Source organism: Pezoporus flaviventris, unplaced genomic scaffold (assembly GCF_033815535.1).
Source record: "Pezoporus flaviventris isolate CSIRO_AGI_PZ_B2104156 unplaced genomic scaffold, CSIRO_AGI_Pfla_v1 ptg000285l, whole genome shotgun sequence".
Lineage (NCBI taxonomy): Eukaryota > Metazoa > Chordata > Aves > Psittaciformes > Psittacidae > Pezoporus > Pezoporus flaviventris.
In genome coordinates, this window is record NW_026892832.1 from 1,057,595 (window position 1) to 1,076,054 (window position 18,460).

Sequence of the window (18,460 nt, forward strand, 5' to 3'; positions counted from 1 at the left end):
GTTAAAAATCAAATCAATAAATAAATCTGCAATTCAGCAATTGTGTAGACAATACAAAAGTTGACATAACTATAATGCTGTCAGAACAAAATCCACAAAACTTGCTTGAATGTCTGCATGCAACTGTACACTGCAAAGAATGCATTTGATAGAGAGTATATACAGGCCACCATCTTCTAGGGAATGACTGTGGCTTGAGATAGGAAAGAGCACAAAGCCAGAAGACAGTAACTTCCTGAGAAACTGAAAAATATGCCAACCAGCCAAAAGACAAACAACAGCCTATCTGGCTAAATTTAGAACCTCTGGTGAAACTACTCTGCTTCCTTCTGAGAATAATTAGGTCCAGCAATGAAGTCCTAAATAACATAGAAATATCACAACAGGTATCTTAAAATAACTTATTTGCACACTTCAGACAAGAAAATCTTGTCTGTCAGCTACCTATCCAAAATCTGCAGTAATTCTGATATTCTGTTACACTGTGTAATATTGAAAAGAATTCCCTTTAGCATGTAAGAGACCAGATCTTTTCCTCCATGAATCTAGATGTAAGGCTGGGCTTACTAGCACTGCAGAGAATAAAATCCACTGTTTTCAACTGGTATTACCACCAGAGTCTCTTTCCTTCTTTTTAAGGTACAGTCAAACCTTGTTGGCAATGTTTGTTAGTTTCTGTCCATTAAAATAATTATGACTCCCAACTACACTGTAGGCCTATTCCATTTTCCAAAAATGAATGGGTAACATTGTGGTGCTGCTAACTAAATAATCTGAGATGCTTGTTACTAATTTTATCCACTTTAGCAGAGCATCTGTGATGGTTTTTGGTTGCCTTTCATTTATTTGCATTTGAGTTGCTCCCTTTTCCATTCCTAACCACTTGTAACTAGCAGCTCACTAGCTGTTTATTCTCAGTAACACATTCAACAATTTGACATTCAGAATCTCATCTGAAATGCCAAAGCTAAAAATGGGTCAACAATTGCATTATAAGTTCCACTTCTACAGGATTCTGAACAGCGAGTAGAATTACTCATTTGTCACAAGCCTCAGGCACGAAGAGTTTTCATCATGGCACCACCTCTTTGCTCAGCTAGTTTCAAAGGGAAAAAGTAGCAATACATACAGGCAACTAAAAGCATGCAACACTGGAACAGCCATGCCAAAAGATCAATCTTGCAGATCTGGAGTATGTTTGAACCATGTAATGTAAAACTGTTTTCATTTCAATATATAGTGGTCCCCAAATGGAGGTTCACACAGCGTTCACTAGTGATGCAGGCTTGTTCTACTCGCCAGTTTTACAGACATTAAGCCCGCAGGAATAGAATCATAGAATCATAGAATATTGGAAAAAACTTTTAAGATCATCAAGTCCAACCATTAAATAGCTAGAAATCTGTAGTCTGCTTTCCTGTTTGTGCTTGGATTGCTATTGCAATGCAACATGAATGGAAATGGAAATTATCAACATCAAAGAATCAAAGACAGCTATAGGTCTGCAGCAAGGGGATGTGTGTCAGAACAGCAGGGAGCCAAGTGGCAACAGAACACACATGAATGGGGTGAGAGAGCTGACAACACAGGCAGGATAATGACAAAAAACAGGAGTAGGGTCCTGGAGAGAAGGAAAAGGAATCCAGAATGATAGGGAGAACGGAATTATAGGCAAAATCATCAATTTTTTAAACCGGAGATGTAGCATTTACTGATATAAATAAAGTGTGTGCCTTTTAAACCAATATAGATTTTCCATCTATGGGCTGTCACAGTGTCATGTGTCTCTAAATGAAGAGGGTATGCCTCTGTTGTCAGACAGGGTCCACACGAAGGAGAAATCTGAAAACACCACATTATCACTTAACAGAACAGAACGGAAGAGTCATGGAGAAGGTAAAATTAAAAGAATATTCTCACTGACATGTATATTTAGACAAATTATACTGGTTGTGGGGGGAGTAGAGAGGGATGACAATGTCTAAATGTCGATCCGATCGGGTTGCCCATGTGACAAGGTCCTGACTTGCTATGTGCCCTTTGGGTGACTGAGTACTCACGTTCTACATCTATCAAAGCAGGTAATAGTAGTTACCTTGTTCACTATAGTGTCTTGCTCTCCATCAGAAAAAAAAATAAAAATCCTACAATGATAATGATTTTTATCTAAAATCCTGCACACAGAAGAATTTACATTTGCAGTTTTACATTTCATGACACAGTTTACACTGATGAAATTTGAAATCCTATGCTATTTTAATAATATTCTGTTGAAACTTTATATCCTCAGTCAACATGCTGCATGCACATGTACACACAGTGCCAGCTGAACACAAAATGTTCAAGGTAAACAATGAGCATGAGGGATGATTTTCTTCCTCAAACACATATACATCCATTCCTTACCCTTCCCCTCTAAAAACCAAAAATGTGTTCAACAATGCAAGGACTGTAAAGACTATATTCTTACAAACACTTTCAGGGAAAGGCTAAGAGAATAGACAATAAAAGAGGAATCAATTCTTCGCTCCATTTTCCCCTGTCAATCCTGGAGACTAGCTAAACTTCAATTAAAAAAAAGATGCTTTGACTACATACTAGACATCTCACAAAGAAGAAAATCACCGAGGTTATAAAAAAAGAAAAGGACCCTTTCAAATAACAGCATGGACAACTAGCTCAGCCTAGGTAGAGGTATTGGGTTTTGTGGTCACAACCTGTTCACATGCAGGGGTAGATAATGGTGTAAGAGAATGCAAACTGAGGCAAGGCAAGTCAAGAGTTTTGAAACAGCTTTGTACTTTTGAATGACCAACATGTTACTAACTGCAGATGCTGCCACATTAATTTCTATGTAAAAATACAGCTTTCTTGCACTGAAAACGCATCATAAAATTCTTAGAATAAAACCTAAAAATTTACCTCACATTTGGACCCTGTTCCCTCAGGTTATCTTTTTGCTCACTTTTCAGCTTTTCCATGCTAGTCATACATCAGGAGATAGCACCCTTCGGAGAAGGCATCAGCAAGAAGAAACTGTATGGTATTAAAATAAACTTCTAAAGTGTCAAAAATGACAACATTTGAATAAAGAATGGGCTCAAAAATTGAATTAAAATTAAATTTTAGAGTGAATCTGTGGAACCAAAATATCTTTTAAAAAGAAAAATTATCATCTATTTTTGTCCAGGATGCTTGCCAAATAATATCCATACACAAGCACAAGCGCACATAATCACTGCACAGAGCACAATTATACCTCAGGCAGGCAATGACTCAAAATGAAGCTGCTAGCAGATGCATTTGAACTGGAACACTTCTGCAACAATAGCTCATTTAAGTTTCATTATTTTACAGGTCTTCAGAAAAACTGCAATATCTATCCTTTCCTGGAAGAATCCACTCTATCTATGATGAAGTTCATTTGCCACTCCACATGTGAAAGAACAGAATGGGGAGCTTGGAACAGGGGCAAAGCAAAATGGGAGAGCAAATGGTTTAAAACACGACTGGATTTGCAACATTTACAAAAACCTCCTGAGTACTCCAAAATGCTCATGAAAGTATATTTCTGATCTCTGGTTCTCAGTGTGTCTGTGCTGTCTGCACATAACAGATATGAACAAGAAGTACATGACTTGAATTCCAATAAAACAGCAAGAAAGTCACTGAAGTAGAACAAATATAATGGATTTGCTCTTTATGAGGAAGATGAAAGTTCAGAATCACTCCTTTGCAACAGATTTACACAGGACTCTTCTTGGCTGGAGTTGCTCGAAGTCTAAAGCAAATCAGACCACTGACATATGGCGACTTACAAATCAAAACAAAGAAGCCAATGGACTGAGGAGAAGGAGGTAGTTCAGCAGACTTGGGGATTAGGAGAGCAGACGAATTGCAGTTACCTTGTGTGGCTGTTGGATGACAGGCTTTCCCAGGGCTGTACGCTACAGCCGGTGATTGCATAGGCTCCTCCGCAGCTCCCATCTAGTTTTATCAGCAAGGCTTTTGCTGCGTTCTCAGCTGTCTTCCGGCAGTCATGAGCTCTCTTAAGCATTTGAGTGATGTTTTCATCACCTGCCTGGTCCCCTGGTTTTCAAGCAAACAATCTGTTTCAGAGCTTTCAGAAGGGTGATAGAAATTAAGGCAAGAGTAGAGATGCTTCTACATGCTCTCAGTTTATACCAAGAAGTTGACAATAAATTACCAATCGGTGATGTAAAAACAACTTTACTTCTGCCTGAGTATCAGTGGTAACTAATGCCTGAATAATGCATCTCCCTCCCAGCCACAAGCTCCAGGCACTTGCTGCTCTGGGTACATGTCTTAAGTAATGTTTTATCTTAGCTTGTTTGTCTATTTGTAAGGGTGTGCATTAGGATTAGGTTAGGATTCTCAAAATAATTCACTGTAAAAACATTTAGCCTTAATTACAACTTTTACTCCAGTCACTCCAGTGGTGTTTGACAGTGCAGTCATTTACAGTGCTTTTTTCTCAACCACCTTCAACTCAAGCCTAATGGTTTGCCAGAACACCTTCTTACAGGTTGCCTTTCCAGCTGAAGAATTGCATTACAGCTTAGAAGCAGCCTTTCAGAGTTTACCATCATGAATCCTAAACTCAGTGAAAACTAGAACTGATGTTTCTTAATTTGATAATAATTTCTAGTGGTTATACAGCATTGTGCAGCTGGTAAGCCATCTCTTTAGCAGAGGGAGGACATAAACCACCACTGTCACCATACTTACAGTCTTAACTCCAGAAGAGTCATTAAAGTAATACACATTAGTGGCTACACTGAAATTCTGAACAAACCTACAATTTATTCATAGTTTACCAAATTCAATGCAAAGATGTCAGAAAGTATTAACAAACCCTCCCATCCCTGGTTTGCTCTATGTCACATTTTAATTTTATCCTTCTTCAAGTCAAAAGACCAATTACCCAAACTTCATACTTGCTAATTGAAGTGCAATGCACTAGAAAATAATGTGAAAAAAAATGGAGAATTTTCTGTTAAGAGCAGCTGCATATGCTTAGCTCTAAGTGATGCAGAAGCAACTCCCATGAATTTTCCACTCACAGGTGTTGATAAAACTTGGCTGATCTTCAAACAAGAAAATCTGCTATCTAGGCATTTTAACCAAATTTAATGGTGAAGTAAAGGTATGTAAACCAAACAACTTCCCCCAAGTTGCATATGTAATGGGAAATGGTCACTATTTCCACTAAAGGGCTGTAACTCTTAATACCGTAACTAGGAGCTGTAGACAGACATCTGATAAAAACTAAATGACACCTTCTTTCATAAAATGCATGTGACATGAAACCACAGTCAAGCCCGAAGTATTTCTCTCTTCTAAGATTTCTTTCTGTCACCTGTGTGAATAGAAAATCCAAGACAAACTCACTTTCGCTGGCCACTTATCTCTGCCAGCAGGGAAAGCTCCCTAGTACACTGTGGAAAGGAAAGACCAGAGTCTGCAAAAAAGGTGGATGAAAATGTCAGACCTCCACTCTAATGTTTACTGCATGGCACACACTGCACAGGCCAAGACATGTACACAAGGGCCTGCTTCTAACACTGGCAGAGACGCAAAATAAGGGACAAGGTTAGCAGCACAGCAACTGTGGGCTGAGTGCATCTAGGCATCTGAAACACGAGGTTGACCACATCAAGCCAGATGGTCACTCTGTCTCTGAAAGCTTCCTGTTTACACTTCAGTGATTTCTGAGAAGCTAGTGCTGTAGTAACTGTCTCAGCCAGGCAATTACTACACCTCAGCATAGCATGAAGAGATATTTTTCTCTCTCTGAAGTTTTCCTCCTCTTTCTACTTGAAGATTACTGTTGCTATCTTCTCCTATTGGTAAAAGGAATGGGGCTATAAAACCCAGATTAACATTCATTGTGTAAACACCTCTTTCTATTTGAAAACCATAGCCAGCAGCTGTACCTGCACAATAGTGGCTCATTCCGTTACTTTGTAAGCAATATACCAAAAAACACCACCACCTATCCACAAGATTAAGTACCCACAAAGTAAGAAATCCAGAACTTACAGGCTAACGTCCCTGAAAACACAGTATAACATTAGACAGAGTGTTTTAAACTTTCAGAGAAAAAGTAAAATGTGGACTGTAAAACTACAGCCATTTTTTTGAACACTACTCAATGCTGCCTTTGTATTGTCTTATCCCAGTTTTTCATAGACTATATGCAGCTTCTAGGAGGTAAGTGTTTCTGGTTCAACCAGTATCTGTCCTTGCAGTTAACACAGCTGTATGGCCCTAAGACACATATGCTCATGAGTATTGTTTAATAATTCCACTCTGTTCAGTTGCATGCCTGTAAGTGAGTAACTTTTGCCAGAATAGACATCCCTTTGTCATAACATACGTAGGTGAATTTAGACTGCTGGTGAACTTTACGACTCAATTCCAGTCTCCTTTTCCCTAGTTTTTTTGGTGTGTTAAATTATTTAGTTATTTAAAATCAAGAAAAGACTGGAAAGCATTGTTAAGTGATGGGTCATAAGCTGATTCTCTGTTATAACTAAGTCAAATGGTAACTGACATGAAAAAGACAAAAAAAAAGTGGTTCACTGATGTCTTACCAACAGAACCAACACCTGCAGCTTTGAACTGCCCAAGAATGAGACTCTGCTCGGTTTCTGCCAAAGCCAACAGCAGCTCATATGCTTCTATGCACTGTTCACTGAAAGAGAAAATAAACGACAGAAATCTCACAAAATATATGTACTATTTAGAGGGGAAGAATACCTGCAACAGAGGTAGGTGATGAGCTGCATGATTCCCTATGTCTAGCGGCAGGAATATTAAATGACATAACATGCACAGCTTCTATCACAAACATCCAACATTCTGTCTTTCCTTCTGATGGTCCCAGATTGGTCTCCAGTAATGTAACAAGTTGAAAATGGAAGAGAATGACCTGATGTGAAGTAAGCTCCGGAAGCATGCTTTGAACAGTCAGCAATACAAACGGTAGCTGACACAATCCCTTTGAGAAACTTTGTTCAGGCCTTCTTACTATACAAAATAGAGTATTCTAAACTCTGCTAATATAACTATACTATGCAAAGTATGCTAAGAAGAAAAGACAAGAAAATACTTCTTGCTCTATCCTAGCTGTAAGATTTTCTTCCTTACAACACAACAACTTCTCAATACAGTTGTGAGTCACTCATTCCTGCTGCATTCCAATGGTTTGAAAATATATTAATATGTCTATTTGCAATTTACATTTCCTTGTAATTTGGTCAAGGCTGATAGTAACAGAGCGTTCTCTAAAAGGCCCAAAATTTGTCTTAAGACCAGAACTGCCTGTTCTAAATTAGTTGCAGTTAGAAGAGTTAAATGTCACCATCTTTTACATACAGTTTAGAGCAAATTTAGATACGCATAACCAAATACCAACCAATTCATCCACAACTCCAACTGATGTAATATAAAGTCACTCTGAATTATGCGGAGTACAATAATACTCCTTGATCCACTCTCTTGAGAAAGGTGTCAGCATAATACAGAAAATATCTTATGACTGGATGGAGCAGAAACAGTTTGAAGCTACACACAACCTCTAATTCAAATGCTAATTCAGTATTTAAAAATAAAAAGATAAATATGTACATGTCTGTTAGATTGAGTTGACTACTGCTGGTAAACCAAGGCTGAAATACACTTGTATCAGTCACTTCAGTTTGGTAGTTTTTCATGGAGTTTAACTAAGGGGGCACTTTTTCAAATAGGAAACAAACCTAAACAGTGTTATTATGGCACACCAACCATTTCACTCTCAAAGACTTCTATCAAATATCATCACTCCCTCTTTTTCTCTCTGAAACACCCTCTGCGTAGGTACACACCTGTACTGCAATGCAAGCCTGAGGGCTGTGGCATTGGACTCGTACTTCCCAACAAGCATGCTCATCCTTTCAGCATTGCTCTTGCACTCTTCCAGTGTTATTGTCAACAAGTCATTCTGGGATTTCAAGTGCTCAATGCGGCTGCAGAAAAGGAAGTAATTTGTAACCTTAAAATTAGCTTGCAGACACTCTCCTGAAAACTTGAGAACAATCATAATTTAAAACAACAAATACCATCTGGTCTATGCAAGGTTTTTAATGAAGCTGCCAAAATCTGTAAGTTCTGTGTTCCATATCAAGAACCAACAGGATAGTTAATTTCTCTTAGGACAGCCTCTTCTCCTCTCCTCCCCTCCGCATAAAATGTAATTATAACCCTGTACAACAGCAGCAAGCAGAAAGCTTGTACCCTTATTTTGTAGCCACAAGACAGCAGAGGCCAGTTTCATAACAACCTTTTGCTTAATTTTATTTCCTCCATTCCTCACTTTCTGGTGCCACATTTGGTTCTTGTTTTAAATGTTGTATTCATTAGTGCAATGTGCGGGTGCATGTAGGGATCATGCAGCTGCATAAATTCCCCCTTTCTTTGAAACATCCTGAATAACCACTTCACTTGAAGCCATATTCTGGTTGTGATTAGAGAGGTAACTTCCAAAATACAAGAAGGCCATGAAATCTCCAAAAGTTCTGGCAACAGTAAAACAGAAACTCATATCAGAAATTAACTGCAATATTCTTCTCACTGAGGTTAACTCTGAACCTGAAAATGAGGCTTCAGAATATCAGTATTACTGTTTATTCTCTCTGCTAACAACTGCACTATATCTCAATGTACTACGCCTAATAGTTAAAGTTGGAGATACACTGAAAACAGGCAAATGATTTCAAAATCTGGACAGGCACCTAATGAAGAAAGTGCCATCCAGAATTCTAAAATCACTGACTTCTTAACAAACACAAGAAGAGCTAGTATATCGTTTATTCAGTGACCAGAATAAAGCCCTGACTTTCCTAGCTGCTAGAATCATAGAATCATAGAATGGTTTGGGTTGGAAAGGACCTTAAGACCAGCTAGCTCCAACCCCCCTGCCATGGGCAGGGACACCTTGCAGTAAACCATTTCACTCAAGACTCCATCCAACCTGGCCTTGAACAATGCAGGGATGGAGCATTCACCACTTCTTTGGGCAACCCATTCCAGCACCTCACCACCCTCACAGTAAAGAACTTCTTCCTTATATCTAACCTGAACTTCCCCAGTTTTAAGTTTTAACCCATAACCCCTTGTCCTATCACTACAGGGCCTAATGAAGAGTCTCAGAAGCTTCACATACTGTATCTTTTTTGACACCTCCTGTATGGATACATTGTCAAAGCATAATGGGGCATTGCACAGAAAAAGTAAGGAGATCAAAAAAAGAAAAAAAGGGATTAGATTTTGCAGCACTACAAAAACATGAGCTACAAATAAAAGATTGTACTGATTAGACTGAATTTGAGATAGCTGTGGGAAAGAGAGAACTTGGCAGGAAACATGCTGAGACATGATTCTCACATTCCTCATCCACAGTTTTTATCTGCCAAAAAAGGACATGAAACATGGATTTTGATAGAGTTTAGTGCAGTATTTTAACAGCAATCAGAAACATGTAATTTTTCTTCTGCAGACAGAAGTCTATTTACTGGTATATATGCCACACCACCATACATCAGTACATTCATTGATAAAGTTAATGCTATCTTTCTGTTTCTTCAGGACAAAAGGAAGCAAATTCCAGAATGATGGAGAATAAGTTATGGGAATCTTTATTTTTCGCAGTTTTGTGCCTTATGAAAAAAGATGCCATGTCTAATTGGTCAGCAAATTGTCACAGGTGAAGGTGTCATGCTGATGTAACAATGCATGACCAAACTGTCATACTAATAGAAAGAATCCTTAGTATATGATTCAGTCTTCATCAATTACATTCTGTAGTATCTGAACTACATTCCATGGTAGATGCCATAGTTGAGCTGGGACTGAACTAAGAAAAGGATAATAAACCTGTTTGTTTGTTTGTTGGTTTTGGTTTTGTTTTTTTTAACAGCAGACAACACATTTGAGCCTATATAACTTTTCACCTTACCTATTTAATCTTTCTGTCTCCACTTCAAACTCTCGGATTTTACTCTCAGAGATAGCAGATCCATGTGAATAAAGAGTCTGAAATATTTCCTGGATGTTTGAGCAGTCTTGAAGGGAATGTGCCAAATGTTCAGCCACAGTACTAGACACCTGCACATGGCAATTAATACATTATTGTGAGTAGGTAACAACTGGATTCCTCTAACAGTAGTCTGCATTGAGAGCTGTATTTGCTTGCATGCAGTCACTTCAAGGCATTCATTATTCAGTTTTTATCACGAATTTTAAAGTTAATGAAATATTTAAAAGTTTCCACTTCAAGAAATTATTTTGATTTAAAATTCTACTAACCAAAGGGTGAAGCCCACTGTTTCATCATGTACTTAAAAAGCCTAATATGCAAGTCATTTATTTTCTTGAAAACTTAGCAAAAAGCAAGAGCTAAGTTCTTCAGTGAAACAAATATTAACACATAGTAACAACAGCATTATGGATGGACACTGGCATCACAAAGCAGAATGTGGTTCTCTGTTGACTGGAAGTTGTGAAATGCAATTGAACAGTGTTTCCTTGAAGAATAATATTTTGGAGGAATTGACTCCAATATTATCCTCTCGAGGTCACTCAGAGAATGATTTCTAGCCATCAGCTATGAGAAAATGAGATCTTAATAGTGGGTGAAATATTCTCTGTTGAAATATTTTTCCCAAAATAACTTTAAAAGTATTTCCAGTTAGCAAGAAAACAATGCTTTTAATTGAACGCAAATAATTTTCAGAACGTATCATGCATGTACGTAATTATTAGTCCTTACCCCTATGCTGCTGATTTCTGATCCTAAGACAGGCCTATCAGATGATGAAGACTCTGATCTTGTCTTTGACAACTTCACTCTTTCAGCAATCTGGAAGTCAGAATGCTGCACAGGTTACAAACTCAATAAAGATTACATAAAATTTATTTGTTCACTAGCTACACTTGCAAACCTGGAATAAACTTCAGTACAACATAGCTGTAAAATTGACACCTGTGTTGTAATGGAGAATTACAATAATTAGTGCTTAAATCCTTTATGCAGCTAAAGTTTATGGGCCTGCTTAGGATACCAGAAACTCTGGAGATTACAGGTGTCTCCTAGTTCATCACACACTTGTACAGCAGCTTTGCAAAAGCTGTGCTTTTCCCCGATAATCACAAGTACTGCTGGAAAACACAATAGCTCACCTTGGCTACGGGAATGTCATTGCTACTGCTGCTTGTGCTCAGCTCTCCGGTACTGGGGTTAATGGGTCGACTGGCAGAAGTGAGACGACTTGGGCTGGATGGGCCTGTGGCCTGTACGCTTTGTAAACGTGTTTGCAGCTCCCGAACCTACAGTAAAACATAACATACTGGTTTTTCCACTTTTATGTTTTAAATAGTTTGAAGATTTTCTCGTTGTTTAACTGAGCCTAATTGCTTCTGGCTTGAGAACTGAAGTTGTATTTTGTCCTGTGGTGGCTACAAAGTTTTCATGTGGGAAGCAGATGAATGGACATTGTTTTAAAAATTCATTGTCAGTTATTTTAAACTATCTGCAACGTGGAAACATGCAAAAGTAATACTGTAGAGTACACAAAGTTTCAGCATGTTTTATATAACCTCATAAGTGCAGCTGTACTATACGTATAGAAATTATTCTCTCTAGGGTGAAGCTAATGCTCCAGCCTATGATTATGATGTCCAAACAAATCAAATTAAGATCCTACTGTTAATGGAAAGCTCCAGTGTTTAAAAGACTCCTGACATAAATATATCAGATGATGACTTTGACATAAAGGTCAGAGAAATTCAAATATTAATTGTGCTTTCAAACCTACAGTTAAGTAAAGCTACCAAATAGTGAGTAATGTACAGACATGAAAACTCCAGCAAATTACCCGTCTGCAGAACTGCTCTGTAAACATACACTGCAAACACTGCAAACACTGCACAGTCCTCAAAACACCAAAAGATTTTAAGGATTAAGGGTAAAAAAAATCTGCAGGAGCCAAACTATAGCTGAGCTAAAGATTATAGTATTTACCCTGGAACAGACAAAGAATAAATGGTCTGCCTAAGAGAAAACGATTATGCCACAAGGTAAAGTGACAGCTCATTTTTCCCACAGAATCTCAAAGGAAGAGTGTGAGATGAGAGGGAGAAAGCCACCTGAAGAGGAAACTTCCCCGAATATGGGGAATTTTCTGTGCAGATTTTGTTGTTAACAGTCCATCTACAAGATGGAACTGGTGAAATTTTACCAAAGGCCCAGTGCAATGAGGCATTGTTTAAAAGCAAACAAACAGGAAAACCACTAGGGATGTATTCTCCATAAAAATCAAATCCCTGCCTCAAAATCTGACTTAAAAATTGCTAAAATATTATTCCATGCCCACAATCTAGTTCTGGAAGATTTCAGTGCAAAAGCAAGTAACAGTCAGAATTTAAGGCAACCAGAGTATTAAAGTCACTAAAAATGCTAAGCATTTGTTAACTCCAAAGTTTAAAAACATGTTATGTTAGGATAACATTATATAAAACTTTAATGCAGATAGGTTTCCTTTAATGTTTGTTTTTTGTTTTATTACTGCACACTGACTATTGGCCATGATTACAAAGCCAATTATTCTTAAGGATCTGTAAAACAACATTAGCAACAGAAAGAAAAATGAACACAGCTAAGACTGTAGCCAGTCAAATCTTTCCTCAGGAAAGCATTTACAGAAGAAAACTCAAAGCACAGCACAGTTATCAACCTATGCAAATTGCTGCTTTCAAACTGTATCATAGAAGCAACCACAACTTACATACACTGTCTACTTATTCATGCTTCTTGATGTATTCACTGATTCACACCTTCATTTGAGAAATTACATGCTGGATTAATTGCTATAAATGGCTGCACTAACTTTAGCAATGCTGAGTACTGGATGGTAATTCTGAGCAGGACATGGGTCACAAGTTCATATGACCTATAAAATCACCTATCTCACAATTCACACATTCACTAAGCTGGAGCCTCACCACTGGATTGCCCACCCACCAGAGCGCCCAGAGGCAGCTTAGGTAACTATTTCTGGTCATCAAAACCTCCACTGTATATAGAGCAGTAATGCACCATCTCCTCAAAAAGTACTTTTCCACACTAGTAGTTATTTTACTGGAAAAATAAGGAAGACCAAAGAACAAGAATCAAGAAAGAAAAAAAAAAGACTTCAGAAGACCCAGTTTTTTCTCTGGATCCATGAATGCATGAGTTTTGAAAGGACAAGTATGATTAAAAATATCTGACCACCCTGGCTCAATGCTGCTACCCATTTTAAGTGTCATTACCAATATAAATTAATGTGAAGGTAACATTTATTAGTAGAATGAAGGTAATTACAGTAATGCACATGAGGCACAATAAGCACTTGGGAGAGAGAGGAAGGGCAGGTCTTACAGGAAATGGATGATAAAATTGAAAAATCTGATGGGTGAAGACAAACAATGAAACAAAACCAAAAAAGCTCCACTGAAAGACAGGAAAGTGTGGATTTGTGAGTTGGGGAGGAATAACAAGGAAGGATTTAAAGACAGATTTCTTCAGCTCTTGCATCATATTAGGACATAAAAATTGCCTAATCATCCTAAAACTCTCAACTGAAATGGAATGTGGCTGACTGGCAAATCTAATTATATGATCAGGAAAAACAAACAAACAAACAAACCACCAAAAACCAAAAACCGAGGAAAAAATGAGAAATTCAGGAAAGAATCTGTGAATACCACAATTTAAAAAAGGAAAGAGCAAAGATTTTCTAAACAACTGGAGGAAGTCCAAAGAATTCCAGAAGTAAAATAGTGCTGGAACCTTAGAAAAAGCAGAAGCAGCAACATTAAATCAGACACAAGGCAACAGAACCATTAGACCTGAGAGCAACAGATAGCCTATATACCAAACAGATGTTTGCATGTGACTTACAGATGTTCTCAAATTATTAATATAAACTTAAATAACTGGAAATTTTATTTAATTACTACTTGATGTTTAGCAATATGAACTAATTGTTTACCATTTTTTTCCTCTGAATGCTGAGAACTGGAGTAGGAAACAGGGAAAACAATTCTTCCTGCCATAATACCTTAAGAACTAAATAAAAAGACAGCAAGAGTAGAAGAGAATACACTACAGTAATGCTGGATTTCTGAAAGATTTCATAAGTCATTAGCAGGCATTACAAACATGTTTGCAGAAATGCATAGTGCGCTACAGAAAATAATCTGGCAAAATATACTCATTATCTACAATCATGAATCTAAAAAAAATAATTTTACTCTTTGTATTTTACACATGCATACTCATAACTACATGATTTGTAGTAATATCCTAAATTATTATTTGTAGTAATATCTTAAATTAAAAAACAAACAAAACAAACCCACAGATAAAGACTACCTGTTTTGTCACTGATTTCCACGTTCAAAAGACAACTGCTTTTGTTCCCAAACCAGTTTCAAAAAGGGACATGGTTGTGATTCTTTTCTACCCTACCTGTGGCCTGTTCCATCATGCAGCATCTTTGAACCCTTCAAGCAGTTAACATTTTTACCACTCCAATTTTTTTCCTTGCTACATTGTGGAGGAAGATGAAGTGCAACAAATCACACGAAGTGAACAGACCTCTCCCACTTTCTAATTTATCCATGCATACTGCAAATCTGTGGAGGGTGGCGTGGTTTAAGCCCAGCTGGTAACTTAGCACCATGCAGCAGCTCACTCACCTTTCCCCTTCCCCCTTCCCTGGGGATGGGGGAGGAGAATCAAAAGAATGTAAACCCCATGGGCTGAGATAAGAACAGCTTGGTAAATGAAGTATAATATAACACTGCTACTACTACTACTACTGATAACAGGAGTAACAAGGGGAGAGAATATAAAACTAAATAGGGAAGAAAAAAAACAGTAAGCAGCAGTGATGCACAATACACTGCTCAGCACCCACCAACCAATATCCAGCCTGACCCGAGCAGCAATCCGCCCCTCTGGGTAATTCCGCCCAGTTTATATACTGGGCATGACGTGCTGTGGCATGGAATAACCCTTTGAACATTTCAGGTCAGGTGTTGTATCTCTGTTTCCTCCTGGTTTCTTGTGCTCCTTCTCATCACAGAGCATGATAGACTGAAAAGTCCTTGATAAGGCAAGTGCTACTGAGCATCAGTGTGTTATCAGCATTGTTTTCAGACTAAAGCCAAAACACAGCAATGCACCAGCTACTAAGAAGACAAATAACTATCCCAGCCAAAACCAGGACAGAAGGGAAGATGGAAAATGAAATAATCTGGAAATAGATTTTGGCTGCTACCTCAGGTTTCTGGTGTGCACCAAGAGACAAGGAGACAGAACAGTTCGAGGATCACTTTAAACTGCAAGCTCACAAAGGCCCATAACATAACATATCAGCCTTCTCTAGCAATCTGAAACAATACCTTCTGATCCCAACATATGGTGCCAAACAAGGATAATGAGCAGCTTGTGCGAGCTTCCTGTTACCCGAGAACAGTCGGGGCTCAAGGATGCCTGCAAGGCAAAAGATCTGCTGCTGTGGTTTGGGTAGGTTTGAACTTCTTGCAACAGCAAGGTATTTTGGGAGAGTCCTTATACTAAAATAAAGTTTCTCAGAGTGGGGACAATCCGGGCAGCTGGAGGGATCACACATTAAAAATGGCACTTTTATGCTCCTCTGCAGATTAGTTTTCATGAAGCTCTTAAATTGAAGATACCTAAAATACTAAGTCTGGTTTTGTTCTGTTCAGTTTGGTGAATTCAGGTGAGTTTGGAGCACATACAGATTGATTTTCGCAACTAAAAGCATCTGATTAACTGAACAAGTTGACATATGGTAGAGAACAGACTTGACAGACTTTCAGAGCTGGAACTGCCTTTTCACTCTAGGCTAAGTTCTTCAGAACAGCCTCAGGGAAGCCTGAACGCTGCCCACACCTACTGCTTCTCATGCCAGCAGGCTGCTTGGGACTAATCATCTGGTAACTTTCATGGGCAGCAATTGCAGTCACGATGGAATTTATATGCTGTATCAGTGCTGCTCATCTGACTCCCGTGGTGGATACAAGAGATTTTGTGTAAGGATGCCACATTACTTCTTCTACTACTATTTAAGCCTGTTTCCACAAATAACAGTTGTAAACAGTGCTGACTTGATTACAACCTTATTCTCATGTAATAATAATCCCATTATCTAGTACAGAAGTTTCCCAGCATTTTATCTGCATTACTAGATTCAGGATTATGGTCAGCTATGCGTAAACATTTTCTAAGGCACTGACTGGCCCAGACTTTAAATAGATCTGATTTTTAATACAGCAATATTATACAGAGGTAAAATAAACCTCTGTGTTATGAAATTAGCTGCTACACTACAGGCACCCTACAGAAATAAGAGATTACCTCATTTACTAATGACCCATAAGAAACAAACTACATATGTATGTTGTCTCTTAGCTACTCTTCTAGTAAGCAGCTCACTCTGTTAACTGAGCACAGTAAATACCTAATTTAATTACATCTCCAATGAGCCTGAGACAAATGTATTGAAAGCACTCTACTTGATTACAGACTGTCTAAAGTAACAGACCTATCGATCTGGTCAACTTCAAGCTTACTCACCTCACCCAATTTAATTTGAGAAGAACAGTAACTAGATTTTACTTGGAACTCCTTCCCACTCTCCAGGGGAATAATCTGAAGTAACTTTGAGTTCAGGTGGCATACAGAAAATATTTGATAGGTCAAACATTTATTTTGTTGCAACTATGGACACAGAGTTACATCAAAAATGCAAATGTGGTTTCCAGTGAGATAATTACATAGTGTTGCTCGCCGGGTCATATGCCATGAACAAACTTCTCTGGTGGGGGTAATAAAGTGGTTGTTCTGCAAGTTCAGGATGATACTAAAATCCGTATTTCAGTAAAGTCCTGTACATGTGCAAACTAAATGAAAACTATCGGGGGGGGGGGGGGGGGGGGGGGGGGCGGGGCAGAAGGAACCCTAACCAACCAACTAACCACCACCTGCCAGCTGTGCCTGAATATAGAGGCTGCTTGATTCTGCTATGCTCTGTGCCAGTCCAACATTAACCCTTTGTTCACTGGGCAAGACATCCGTCCAATCTGTCCAAGAAAAATTCCCTTAATTAAAGGAGAATGAACATTTAAACTGGCTTGCTCTTTACAAAAGACAGCTCACAGTCTCTACAGAGCAATTCAAGACTCGCCGGGGTCAGTGGTCTGAACACTGTTTGGGTCAGTAATATCCCCGCTGCTGCTACCATCTGTAACTGCTCTAACCACTTAGGTGATCAACAAGTTGATGACCTCAATTCTGTTTCCACCAGAGATGCTTCCATAACAGATACATTAAGAACACATGCAGCATCCCCAATAACAGATCCAATAGATCAGCAACTACTAGATCAGCATGATTTTAGCCTAGGCCCTGCCTATGGTAAAGAAATTGTGAAATACTCAATAATACAGCCAGTACTCGTGGGGCTCCACCAAAGCTTGGTTCACAGGGACTGACCAAGTCAAGCAGTATCCACACGCACAGAACTGAAGAGCATCTTCCTCATCATCTAACCCAACCCTCTGCTACTGCTGTCAGCCAGACAAAACATAACAGTTTTGTGCAGAGATACTAAGGTTAACTCTTGAATTAATGCAGCTCTATTAACTGGACCAATAAAAGTACACTTTTTTGCTTTCCTTTGGATACAATCCTAATGTAACAATCCTGGTTTTAATGGTTATCCCTGCACAGTATTTAATTTCATGATATAAACTTTCCCTATAACTTATTATTTATGTTTATACATAAATTATATATATTTATATATACATAAATTGCATATGTAGTTCATTACATATAACTTTAATATTTTAAAACTCCATATACAAAGTAGTAGCCTTACTCCTTACTGTTTCTTCAGAACCACAGTCCTCTTGTCTGTTAGATACCTCATAGTCTAATTTCTGGCCTAATACAGCCGCAAGTGGTTTACATTAATCCATTCTTGCTCCAGTTTTGTCCCTATGTTTGAGTAGCCATTAGTTTTCATTCTTACCTCCTTTCTCCAGTACTTGTAAAGAGAAAGCAAATTCAGATTTTCTTTGCAGCTTGAAGAGGACAATCTCTTTAAGTCACTTCTCAAAGTAAGCTACCCATTCCCCTGAGCATCTTCTACATCATTTTTGCCAATTTAAGCAGAACTTTTTCAAGTGTAAACAGTAAGAACTACATATAACATTTCAGACCAGATCCCACCACTCTTTATACAGTCTTTCCAATCTCTACTGGAAATAACTTATTTGGTGCAACCTAGGATTGAATATGCCACTATGCATCAACAGCTCCACC

The 18,460-nt window shown here is 38.3% G+C and overlaps 1 protein-coding gene across 1 annotated transcript in view; it reads right to left on the reverse strand.

Moving 5' to 3' along the window:
* The window catches only part of MCC (MCC regulator of WNT signaling pathway), a gene marked incomplete at its 5' end in the record, with an annotated part of 49,160 nt that overhangs the window by 20,753 nt on the left and 9,947 nt on the right, over positions 1–18,460 (reverse strand). The window contains 6 exons of the mRNA XM_061443080.1: positions 3,906–4,089; positions 6,618–6,718; positions 7,890–8,030; positions 10,019–10,167; positions 10,832–10,921; positions 11,242–11,388. Coding sequence (XP_061299064.1) covers positions 3,906–4,089; positions 6,618–6,718; positions 7,890–8,030; positions 10,019–10,167; positions 10,832–10,921; positions 11,242–11,388 — 812 coding nt within the window. The remainder of the gene's footprint in view (positions 1–3,905; positions 4,090–6,617; positions 6,719–7,889; positions 8,031–10,018; positions 10,168–10,831; positions 10,922–11,241; positions 11,389–18,460) is intronic.